Source organism: Geospiza fortis, unplaced genomic scaffold (genome assembly GCF_000277835.1).
Source record: "Geospiza fortis unplaced genomic scaffold, GeoFor_1.0 scaffold1, whole genome shotgun sequence".
NCBI lineage: Eukaryota > Metazoa > Chordata > Aves > Passeriformes > Thraupidae > Geospiza > Geospiza fortis.
The window spans coordinates 6525552-6537666 of NW_005054320.1; the positions used below are offsets into that span (position 1 = coordinate 6525552).

General features: G+C 49.9%; 1 protein-coding gene across 1 annotated transcript in view; it reads right to left on the reverse strand.

Annotated features, from left to right (window-relative positions):
- Positions 1-4848: 4848 nt before the first annotated feature.
- TRIM45 (tripartite motif containing 45) overlaps positions 4849-12115 on the reverse strand; it is an 8121-nt gene continuing 854 nt past the window's right edge. The window contains exons 2-6 of the mRNA XM_031056688.1: positions 9317-10050; positions 8207-8336; positions 6308-6422; positions 5972-6098; positions 4849-5183 (exon numbers count right to left, since the gene is read on the reverse strand). Of these exons, the coding sequence (XP_030912548.1) occupies positions 5032-5183; positions 5972-6098; positions 6308-6422; positions 8207-8336; positions 9317-9794 (1002 nt within the window). The 5' untranslated portion in view covers positions 9795-10050 and the 3' untranslated portion in view covers positions 4849-5031. The remainder of the gene's footprint in view (positions 5184-5971; positions 6099-6307; positions 6423-8206; positions 8337-9316; positions 10051-12115) is intronic.

A 12115-nucleotide genomic window follows, 5' to 3' on the forward strand; every position in this document is an offset into this window, starting at 1 on the left:
GGTTCAGCACAGCCCCTGCCTGTTGCATGATACATCCTCCCAAGCTGTCCTGCTTAAATAACTGCATGCAGCTAAGGAGTGGTGAGCCCAAGCACGGAGCTCTCAGGAATGAGGAAACTCTGAGTATCTCGACTCCCCCCACTCCCAGGGCAGTCATAAGCAGGGAGGCCTGGTTAGACACTGGGAAACAGGAGAGACCTCCTAACACCCATTTAAGAAACATGTCTTATTTAAGACAAACAATATTACAGGTTGTTGTTGGTAGCCAGCTAACCCTGGGGTTAAGAGTGCACAAGTGTCCCAGGAGATCTGCAGCCTGGGGCTGTGTCATAACCAGGACTAGCTCAGGTCTCCCTACAAAAATCTCCAACCACTTTCTTGGCACTGGGAAGAGAGGTCCCACCTGAGGGTCCCCCTCCTGCCCCATTCACACTCTGAGTCTCCCCTGCCTCTCTGTGCTGTGCTAAGAGGCTCCTACAAGCTCAGCAGTGCTCTCAGAGCCACACAGGTTTGGCAGCAGCCCCTTTTCTGACTGCTGTTTAATCCCACTGAACTCCTTCTGGCCAAACCACCTCTCATCCTCCCCAAAGGCAAGTTCCTGCTGCTCTTAGGTCTGCCAGGGTGGTGCACTTTGGGGCATGTAAAGGAAAGAAACTGGCACCTGCAAGGCCTTGCAGGTCTTTTTCTCTGGGTTTGGTCTCAGATGAGGCTGGGGGCAGGATGAGCAGCTCTTGGGTTGAGAAGGGCAGAGAGGTTGTGAAAGAGAAGGGAAGGCAGCTTGCACCACCATGTTCAGTTTCCCGAAAGGGAACCTGCGTATCTTGACATCTACATCTGGACTGTGTTCCGGGGAGGATGGGAAAAAGGGGATTTTTGACAGTCTGTAGCTATCTCCAGCAAGTTTGGATGGTTAGTGGGAGTGAACAGCTCTCCCATGCAGAGCTGAGGATGCCCAGAGGAACTGGGAACAGTCCAGCACCTCAAAAAAACCAAACTACTTTCTCTGCAATAACCAGAGGTTATAATAAAGACCAATTAATACTGGTCAGTGGTGAAAATCAGAGAAAAAAATCATCATTATTTGTCAGCATTCTACTGATTATTAAGCCTCTCATAATTTAGCAGTACAGTACAAGAAGCCAAGAATAGCTCTAGGCCACAGTGGCCTGGTGGGAAACACACATTGAGAAATATCCTGTTGCCCTCTGTGACACTTGATTAATGGCTGTGGTGACACCTGATTTACAGCTGTGTGTGCAGCGGGCAGACAAGGTGTCCCCTTTCCACTCCAGTTAACTCCAGGTCAGCCACAGCACACCCCATTGCACAGCCAACAATTTCCACATTGGAAAAACATGTCTGCTTCTTGGGCACAGGCAGCTCCAGCAGGACCAAGGCCAGTCCCATTCCCCAGGGCAACAATACATTAATTTCTGAGCAGATCCTACGGGAGCCTACTCTTGTCTGTATCCTCATACTGCAAAAAAAAACCCCAAGAGGTCGTCAGGATACTTCCCAAAGAAACCAAGGCTCTGTGACTATATGATCTGCCCAGCTCTTACAATCTTGAATTTATTAGCAAATCCAACCAAATGTGACAGCAGGATCTCGTCCCATGTGGTCTGTGAGAGATGGGACACATCAGCTGCCTTCACTGAGGAGAAGGCAACAGCAGGCACAAAGTGCTACCAGCTTTGCTGGGCCCAGCAGCTGGTGGTACCCGACAGAAGAGTTCCCCTGCTTATGGGAAATTCACACCTCATTTCAGCATCACTGGAATGCTGCAGGAGCTATTGGTGAAGGAGAAGATGGAGTTGTGGCAAGCTGACCAGCAGCAAAGTTTGACAGAGCATTCCACAGAGGTGTAGGCAGCCAGCAAGCTGAAAGAGATGAAAGCTTTTCTTGGGGTGTGACCCAAAATGTAGGACATCTTTCCAGCCTTATGATCCCACATCTGTAACAATGATGTCAAGAGGTGCTTGAGAAGTATCACAAATGAGAACACTAGTGATCTGGAAAGAGAACTTGACACTGCCTTGTTGGCAATATCTGTCCTCAGCCTCACCTGCCTGTGAAGGGAAGCTGGGAGAAGCAGCACTCAGAACAAGACCTCACTTCTCAAAACAGGGGGTGCTGAGCCACCCTGGGCTGCAAACACACAAAGTCCTCCACATTGGATGTGGATCTGTCCTGACATGGCATTCCCATCAGGTGGTGCACACCTGTGAAGCACATTCAGCTGTGGGAAAAAGAAGAAGCCCATCTGAGCCAGAAGCTGCTCTGCTCCTGTGATCTTCTGGGACAAAATAGACACTGGTGGCACAAGTGCAGTTGAGTCACCAGTGTGCTTTGCCTCTCAAAGGAGAGATACCTTAGCCTGACCCTGACTCTGGAAGCACCCTACATGGAGGCTTCCTGGTTCCAGGCAATCTTCCAGGTTTACCATAATCTCTTGCTCTTCATGTTTTCTCTTCCAGCTACACTGTTTTCCCTACTGAGGGAGTAAATCCTCTTCTCTTGACTCTGAAAGCCTCTCCTCATGTTCATTTTTTTCCCAAATTTTGGAGACAGGCAATTTTATCAAGAGCTTTTGTCCTGGGAAAAGAAAAATATCAGTATCTACCAGTGCAGTCCTGTCAGCACTGCATTCATGTCTGTCTTGAAAATACCTTTATTATCTAAAGGACCAGCTGGACAGAAATAACATCATATAGCCCAGCAGACTAACTACACTTCCTAATGCACCCCCTGACCCAGGTGTTTACCAACACAGCACTGGAAGCCTATCTTGGGAATGAATGTTGGGGTCCAATGTCAGACTCCAGCAGATCAGAAGGATGTATTCATTTGCAAAGTACTCTGAACTATAAAGACTGAGGCTGCTGTCAAATAATGGGAGGACACTCCGACCTAGCCCTCCCCCAAAGTGACTAAGGCCATTAAACGTCTTTTATCAAGATGGTTCAAGATATCCTCATGCACAACCAACACCAAGCTCACAGTGGTAGCTGGCCAATACTTCCTAATCCCTGGGACCAACTGGGCCTTCAAATCTAACAAGAAGAAAAAATCAATACCAGGGCCTGACCCAAGCTGTCCAAAAACTGCTCTGCCTGTATCAGATGGAGAGCTGCAGTTCCATGGAGGGTTTAAATTTCATTGGTGTAATTCTGAACAAACAGCTTCTTGGAAAACATCAGCGACAGGGTGTGTAAGGGATACCTAACACAAAGAGAAAACACATTCCTCTGTCTGAGAGGACTAAGATGTTTTTAGTCAGAAATTATGTGCCTAGAAGGTAGTGCTGTCCTTATGTGTTCATTCTGCAAGACAGCATGGAGGCTCTGGGAAAAACAACACACCTAAGGGGCGGGTGGAAAGAATTAGAAAGACACAAAAAATTACGCATTTTGGTTTACATCACATTCTGCACTGAGCATTGACTCTGTACATAGCAAGGATGAGAAAAAGTTACTATTTGTTCCATCAATGGCTAACTCAAACTAAACTTCTGCTTTGAGATTTCAGACTCAGTAACCTTGAACTGCCTAACTTGGAGATTTAAACTGTCTAGCCTTCCCTGATTGTTTGACAGGTAAGCTTTCTGGATGATTTATGGAAAGCTATAAACGGCATTTGCATAAGGATATCTATCTGCTTTGCTGGGAAGAAGTTCCAAAACTGGCTTTGTCAGAGGAACAAACAACAAATGAGAGACTTCTAAGGCTGAGCAAACAAACAGACAGTGCAGGTTTCTACTATTTAAAAGCCAGCTGTCATAATGCAGAAAGCAAGACCCAATCCTTGCTGTTGACAGTGGAGCAGCATTCCTCTCCCTCCCTGAGTGACCAACCAACAGTGGGACCTTTGTGCCCAGCTCCTCAGGCAGAATTAGGAGCCCCTAGCCACACACACCTACTGGCAAGGTTACCCTCAGGGCAGTGGTGATCCCAGCCTCAATGACAGAAGTGTGTTTTGTAAAGGAAGGTATTCAGGGTGTCTGCTTCACCCAGGCAAGCAGAGGGCAGCAGGGTGGCAATTGCCCTTCCAGGGAAGTGCCTCTTCTTCCTCATCACAGATGCCATTTCCCCAGCTATGGGTTGGTAAATGCCTTGCCAAGGTTGCACAAGCCAAATCCAGGAGTTTTGCTGTGTTCCATCTCCTGTGCTCCAGTTCTGGACAGACAATTGCAAACTTGTGTCTGTGAGTCCTACTGATGCTCAGACTGCCCCCAGATCATCCCTTGGTGAGCTGGGCACTCCCCTGGCTCCCCCACCACCCCCAGCAGCACCGCGTCCCACATCATCTCCATGGAGAACAAACAGACCAGGTGAATGATACTCTGATGCCTGCTTCCATCAGTGCCAGGAGGTTTTCTGGGCCCTCCTGCAGATACATTACTAACTCTCTTTGCCTGTACTTTGCAGGCAGGGTATAATGAGACTGCAGTACACTTGGAGGAAGGGTAGGAGTTGCAAACAAAGAGCAGCTCCCAGAAGCATGACTGTGCAATGTGCACACATCCAAGGCTGGAATCCAGACATATCCAGGCATATCCAACGGGGAGGCAGAAGCCATATTCAGGTTGCCAAGCCCTTCCAAGGCATGATGACAAACCCTTTGGAATGGGCCCCAATGAGCAGCTTTAACCTCATCAAGAAGGACAGCAGAGGCTGTTGACCCTGCAGAATAGGACATATCTTGACCCTCCTGTGAGGTTACTGCTCAGAATGAGTTTCTCCTTACAGCATGTCCTCACAGGGCCCAAGTCCTCAGAAGTGTAGGCAGCAGTACAATTTCCAGAATTTGCTTCTGTTTGAGCACAAAATAACTTTGCATACACACCCCTTGGTGGAACATAAGGCACGGTTTTTATTTTCCCTCATCCCCCCTCTCTCAACTCACATCCATCACAATGTTTGCTGGCAGGAAGGCTGCGCAGGGATTGATCATATGGATCCTCATGGATCATTTGTGCTCCTGGAGCAGCCAGCAGCAGTGCCCTGGACTCCCAGGAGCTCACCTGGCTGCTCAGAGTGCCACTGTCCTGAGCAAACTCCTCTGTGAGGTGTCGCTGGGTGGTCCACACAAACACTCTGAGCTCTCCTTCACTTGTCCACAGCATGACCAATGGTGGCAGCCAGGGTGACCTTTGTGTCCGTGGCCACAGCCTTCGTACCCACCTGCAAGAGAAGAGGCACCAGCAGCTCAACCCAAAGTGGGCCAGAAAATCCCAGTGTGTTATAGGCTTTGGCCCCAGGACTTTTCTAAAGTATGCTGATGAGAACACAGCATATTCAAGCCAAAACTGCCAGGACTCCATAAATAAAGAACAACTCAATAGCTGGGGAAAGCTGATGATTTCCATCCCTTTGCCTGTTGAATACAGCAAGACATGGGCATCCAGAACCCCATGCCAGCTGCTTGTGGCTATGGCCAAAGATACAGATCAAGCACAGAAAAAGGAAGAGGTCAGTTCTATCCTAAAAACACACAAACACATGATGACACATGCAGGTGAAGCACAGGGGAGATGGTTGGGATTAAACAAGTAAGGGAGTTGAACTCTTGTCCTAAAAATGGAGTGAGGCTTCTCCAGAGCTGGCCACTGTATGACACAGCCCACAAGCTCCCAACATGCCAGCACTGGAACAGGAACACTGTAGGTGCAATGCTGCTCAGCCTCACTCAGAAGGGCTGAAAGGCTGAAGTGCCCTGCCCCACCTCCCGCACAGCTGGCTCAGGTCCCTGTCTATGGGATGTGTCATAAAGCCCCTCTGTGTGTCCTGCTGCATCTCTCCCTGCTGCAGTCACCCCACCAGAACAGGTGTACACACAGTCTACCACATTCCTGGTGCATGCCCAAGGTGGGAGTTGGGTGAGAGTATCTCCTCACACCTCTATCCACTAGGGAGGACCAGTGCAGCAAATCCTCCTGATGCCAGCAGTGTGGGGAGAGCTGAGCACCCACCTGGCATGGTGCCACCACAGGCACAGCGAACGGCTTTCTGGCCTCCGCTGGAGCAGAACGTGCAGCAGTGAAACACCCCCTGGTGCTCACGGAACTTGGGCTTCACCATCAGAGTGAAGGGAGAGCCCTGCAGGGGACAAGCAAACAGAGAGGCTGCTGTCAGATATGTCTGCATTCTCAGACACCATCTGGGTGACCCCATCAGTCACAGATCACTAAGCCCAGCCTTGAACTGCTACGTGGTAGAAATAATCCTTAAGACAGATTTGAAACAAATGTCTAAGAAAAGAAAAGTAGGTAAAGAAGAAGCAGTGCAAGAGAAACAAGAAATTCTACCTGCACATGTTGCCCTTTCACACAGACGCAGACAGCATACAAGCCTGGCTCCTCAGGGCTGTAGGAAATACAGTAGGTCCCATCACCATTATCACACACTGTTGGCTTGACTGCACTGTGAACAGTGGAGAGAAACCCAAGAGGTCAGTGACTGGCAGAAAACTGCTTTAGATGTAAACCAGAGTTTGGCCTAGATTGGCCTAGAGTGGCTCTCACACACCCCTGCTACTGTAAGCTGCAATTACCATACAAAGGAAGTCACACAAAGCCAGTTGCACTGCAAGGATTTGTAGCAACCTGCACACCAAAAAGGCAGAAGATGACACATAGCACACTTAAAACTCAGATTATCCCATCAGATAAGAGCCCACAGAAATGGGGTAAATTCACAGCCTCAGCAAGCAGTTACCTACAGAAAAACCTATTAAGAAGACAGGATATAATAGGGTAGGTTTGAATCACTTTAACCACTCTCCCAGCTGCACTGACCCCAACTCTTCCCTTCAATGCTGAGGAGTTCTAGGTGCCTGCTGGTAAACTCTCCCTTTTCTTAGTGAAGCTCCTCGTGTTTCACAGGGAATTCTGGTGAACAGAGTGCTAGAGAGAAAGCCTCAGCTGGTTACTGGAGGATAAATTGCCTGCTCCACAGGAAGATGGAAAGCTTTTCACAGACAATTATCAGGCGGCTCTGCATAGAGGAAGGTGTTCTTGCTAATCCCTACTAATTAGTCTCCTGGGCCCCATGACATGACAATTTATAATCTGTATTCCCCACCCCCAACACTTCACATCAATACAGCTGCCTACATAATTTCCTGCCATGAACTGTGTGGTGATACTTCATGCTCTTCTGCAGCTGTTGTGCCTCAAAGCAAAGCCAGACAGCTTTCAGCAACCCATGTAGCAAGTGCACACAGCCAAGAGCAAGAAACTGAGTTAATGTGGCTACAGCGACCTCTACCCCACCAAGAGAAATCCAGAAACCCCTCGGGCATGCACCTTCCTACATTACAGGTGCACTTATGGAAAGAAGGTGCATTGGAACAATACTCTAGGACAATGATGCTCTACTGATAAGCATCTGTGCAGCCAGCACTGCCTCTGTGTGCTTTGTCAACATAGCAAAGGGTTTTAGCATCCTGTCCTTTTTTTTGCATCAGGTCATCCCAACATGAGTGTTCCTGGAACAAATTAATGCTGGCATCTGGTTCCAGCTACTATAAAACAATTGATGTTTTTCTTAAGAACTAACCCCCAACTGGGTCTGCTTTTGTGCCTGGCTACTCTTTAGTGACAAGTGTGGTTTGGAAACAGTTATCATTTTTTTCTAGTTGGTCATTTCCTTGTGGAAACACTGAGGAGCTCAAGTTCAGCCTTTCCTGGTTTTTCTAGAAAACCTTCAAACCTATTACAGTACTCAATGCTTGCAACTACAGGAAAAAGAATGAAAGCACAACACAGATTCTTCCTCCAGAACATGAAGAAGGCACTTCCATCAGCTGTCAGAGGCTCATGGTGCTGGTGAACTGTCTGACTTGTGACTGTCATACAGCGGTTGCAATGACTTACACTGATTAGGCGTTAACAAAAGCAGGAGCCCCAGGTGTCTGCTGGGAGCAGTGAGAAGGAACAACAGCTCCCTCTGCCTAGCAACACACACAAGGAGTTGAATCCTTTAAGAAGCTCAAATCACTCAAAGACTTAATACAAATCTCAGCAATCACTGTCCAGCCAAACACAACCACTAGGAAGCAGTGTGGGAAAGAGAGTAGTGCCTTTTCCTCTACAGATTCTGACCCACATGTTGAAGCACATCCTCCCAGCTGCCTAAGCAAGCAGGGAGCCAGGAAAAGGAAGGCAGAAAGGCTAAGCCAGGGATTTCTTGGGTGAGATACCCACCAGTCCCTCTTGTCCTTGTGGGTGATGGTGACCCGCACAGCCTCTCCTCCCCGCCCCAAGCGCTCCCCTGCAGCATCCTTGCACAGCAGGGTAAAGCCACTAGGCTGGTTCTGGCGGGCACTGTGGAGATCTGGGGAAAAAAACAAACACCAAACCAGAAACAGAACCACAAAGGATTCAAGTCAAGCCATGACTGCCAGCTCCCACCTATTTTGCAGAGTTGCAGCCCCATCAGAGCACAGCCAGGACTTTGTTTCTGGGGTGTACAGCTCCTTCCACTCACAGGGAAAAGTCAACATAACTCTGTGTATCAGGAGAGAGTGGGAGCCATGGGTTCTGAGAGATGTCTGGCAGGTTTAGCCCAGAGATCTGCACAGACCATGGGGGTCTTTTTGCCTGTCACTCTAAGCCCAGGTGGCACCTTCCCAAGAAGGCCTCAAGATGCTCCATGCAACCCAGAGGAAGAAGGAACAGCCCCACAGTGACCCAGAGAACTCAACACCTACAGTTTGGCATGGAAGGAATCGAACAAGCTCTGGGTCTGTCTCATCTGCCCTGCACAGACCATTACTGACCAGAGCTGGCTGTGCTCTGTGGCATGGTCTGAACATTATCTGTTTGCTGGCCCAGCTCCAAGTCCTTAGTGAGCAAATATCCATAAAACCATCAAGGTATTGCCAGGTATTCCTATAGCAATCTCAGCAGAAGCTGTAATGGGAAAAATTTAATCAGCCACAAAGGGGATCTGCCTGGGCTCATGCTGCAGAACAGCCTGGAGTACCAGCAAAGCATCATGTCCTGCTATTGCAGGTGCCATTCCCATTCCTTGCGCGTCAGCTCCATGTGGAGGCTGCTGATGTTGTGGAGGGCAGTGCCATATGCTCTGCACACCTGGATGAGAAAAGCTGCCTGGTTCCCTGCCCAGCACAGCTCCCATAGGCAGGCGATGCAACCTCTGCTGGGGCTCCACCTCTGCCCTGGTCAATGTCTGAACAGCAGGGAGCCAACAGTGTCAGAACCTGCACACCATGGGGGTACAGAGAGCAGAGGGTTGGGCTGACTTCAGGGAGCAGTGCACTCCCATTCAGCTGCTGTACAGCACCCCATTACCTTCCCCATGCAGGGTACATCTGGCTGGATCAACCACTTTATTGAGAATGGCCCCAAAAACTTCATAGCCGCAACAATGCCCTGCCCTCTCGTGGGGGGAGAAGTGGATCCTGTCATCCACGCTGGGGTGGGTGCTGTAAGCAACGCTGTTGAGCTGTGTCAGACGGCTGGACACCATCCCTTTGGAGACCAGGATCTCCACATCTGAGCCGCTCATCAGCAAGTGCTCCGTGAACTCCACGCCTGTCCTCATGTCCAGCAGCAGCTGCTGCAGCTGGGCCTTCTGCAAGTGCAGCAGGTTTTCCTTCTGCACCTTCAAGTCCTCCAGCTGCTTCAGCAGCCGGTCCCGGTGCTCTTCAATGGCTTTCACGTAGCCCCTGGCAAAGAGGCAGATCTCCGTGGCCACAGCCTCTGCGCGACTGCGGACAGCGCCGCCCATCTCATCGACCTGGCTCAGCACATCCTCCAGGCTGTCCATGTGCTGCTGGCTGCTCTGCAGCAGCTCCCGCAGGGCGCCCCCGTGCCTGTGGATGACATTGGCGGCGAAGTCACAGGGGTGCTGGCGGTGCCTGCCCAGGACGCAGTGCCGGCACACGGGCTGGTCACACTGCTCGCAGAACAGCTGCAGCTCCTCGGTGGGATGGGAGGGGCACAGGAGAGGCTTCCCAGCCTGGCTGCAATCCTTGGTGTTCTCCAGCTCTGTCACAGCATGGGAGGCCGTTTTCTTCTGTCTCCTAGGCAGGAGCAAACACCAATCACTTTATGCATGTTGGATAGAAAATACAAAAACTGAGACCTTTTGCAAATGCCTATTTGCAACGGGCTGCAAGTCATAGTGTGCACTGCTCCCTCCTGTCTCCACTGAAATTCCCTGAAAGGACTCGTGCTCTCCCAAGAACTAGGCTCCACAAAAAGGAGGAGCTCATTAGGGGCTGCTCCCCGGCTCCCAGACCCCTCCTGACTGCATGGTAAGCACGGATTTCAGACACAAGGCAAGTGAGCTCTAATATCCCTCAGGTGAAAATCTAGTTCAGGCCACTGCCAGAAGACAGTCAAACAGTAAAACATTTAATATTCCTGAAGTCAAACTCTGCTTCCTTCTGGTTGCCAGGTTAGGTCCTGCTCAGAAGAGACCAAAGATGGGACACAAAGAACCTTTTATAACCCAGACATCTACCATGTCACAGGGCAGCACTAGAATATTTCCACTCTCTGCTATTTTGGACACTGGGAGTTAGTTTTTGGGAAGGATATAAAACTCCCTCTCCTTACTTGTCTCCTGCACTAATGACTTGTGGCAGTGCAATGGGAGTTCCAAGCCATAACCAAAGACACTCCAAGGACCAAGCTCTGCAGAGTTGCTCTGGTAACACAAAGCAACCTCACCATAGGCTCTTATGCTTCTCCTTTTGCTTCCCAGTAACCTCCCTTAGATCCACCACATTTTCAAAGCCTTCCAGTGCTGCATGACTTCAACCTAAGATCTCTCTCACTTGTTCCCAGGCGCACAACCATGTCACTCAGAACCATACAAACCTTCCCTACAACACCTTGTTCTGCTCTGACATCAACTAAATCAAGTGACAGTCTGTAGATGCCAGTGGGGTGAAAAAATGATAGCAGTAAATACTATAGGAAGAGGGCCACACGGACAAATTTTCTGCTGCTTTCTCCCTTCTGCAGTTATCCCTGGCAGAGCAGGAGGCTGCTATTCAAGGTCTTTTATCACTCTTCAGCAGCTCCACGGGGTGAGAGCCATTAGCTAATCAGAATGGTATGCTGAAAATTACACCCGGAGTGGAAAGGTAACTAAGAGCCTAAACTATTTTCCCCACAGGCACCACTATGTGCAGGGGGGCAGGGCAGGGAGGAATATGTCTCAGTTCCTTCTGGGGAAAGAATTTGCTAATCAAGCAGAAAAGAGCAGCAAAGACGGAGGGAATAGGCTGAGTTGCTTAACCCAGGCTGAGGCTTCCCTGGCTTGTGCTGTTGGGTGTTTTTCTGACCCTGCCTATCACCTCCTTGCTTCAGAAGGCCATTCAGGCTTTACATCACTTTTCTTTAGTGCTGTCTGTCCTCTGCCTGGCTTACAGGCCACTGCACCCCTCTCCTCTTCAGCTCCTAACTGCTGCAGTTACCTCTTGTTTCTGCAATAATTCTACAACACCTAGCAGGCAAGCACATGGGTTGATCATCAGCAGGTAGCAACCACAGCAGGCAGGACTTCCACAGGACTGTCAGTTTGCCTAAGGGTGCCTTTACACACATACACACAAAGTAAATGGTCCTGCAGGTGGATAGAGGCAGGGCAGCAATTCCTAAGTGGGACAGAAACAGCATGTGAGGCTCTTATCCTGCTGGTACCTGCCCATACCCCTGCCTGTTGCCCAGTGACACTAAACTGAGATGCTAACCAGCATGTGGACACCACTACAGACAAAGGGTGGCTTGATTTTGCACTCAATGGCCAATAACATGGCTGATGGACCTATTCCCAGGAAGTCCAAGTGGTTGGACAACACTCACAGGCTCATAAGATTCCTGGGGCTGTCTTGGGCCAGGACTTGGACTCCATGATCCTTGTGAGTGCCTTCCAACTCCAAACATTCTATGATTCCATGCTAGCAGCTTGCTTGTCCCCACCCGAGCACGGAGCATCTATGCGGACGTCCTCTGGGCAGGGGTGGTGAGCGGTAAGTAGAACAGGGAGACACGCCAATTCTTGCTCCGGCTCGCCCTGAGCGGGTCCCTGCCCGCTGCGCCCTCCCCCGGCCGCGGTGTCCCGGTGTCCCCGGCCCG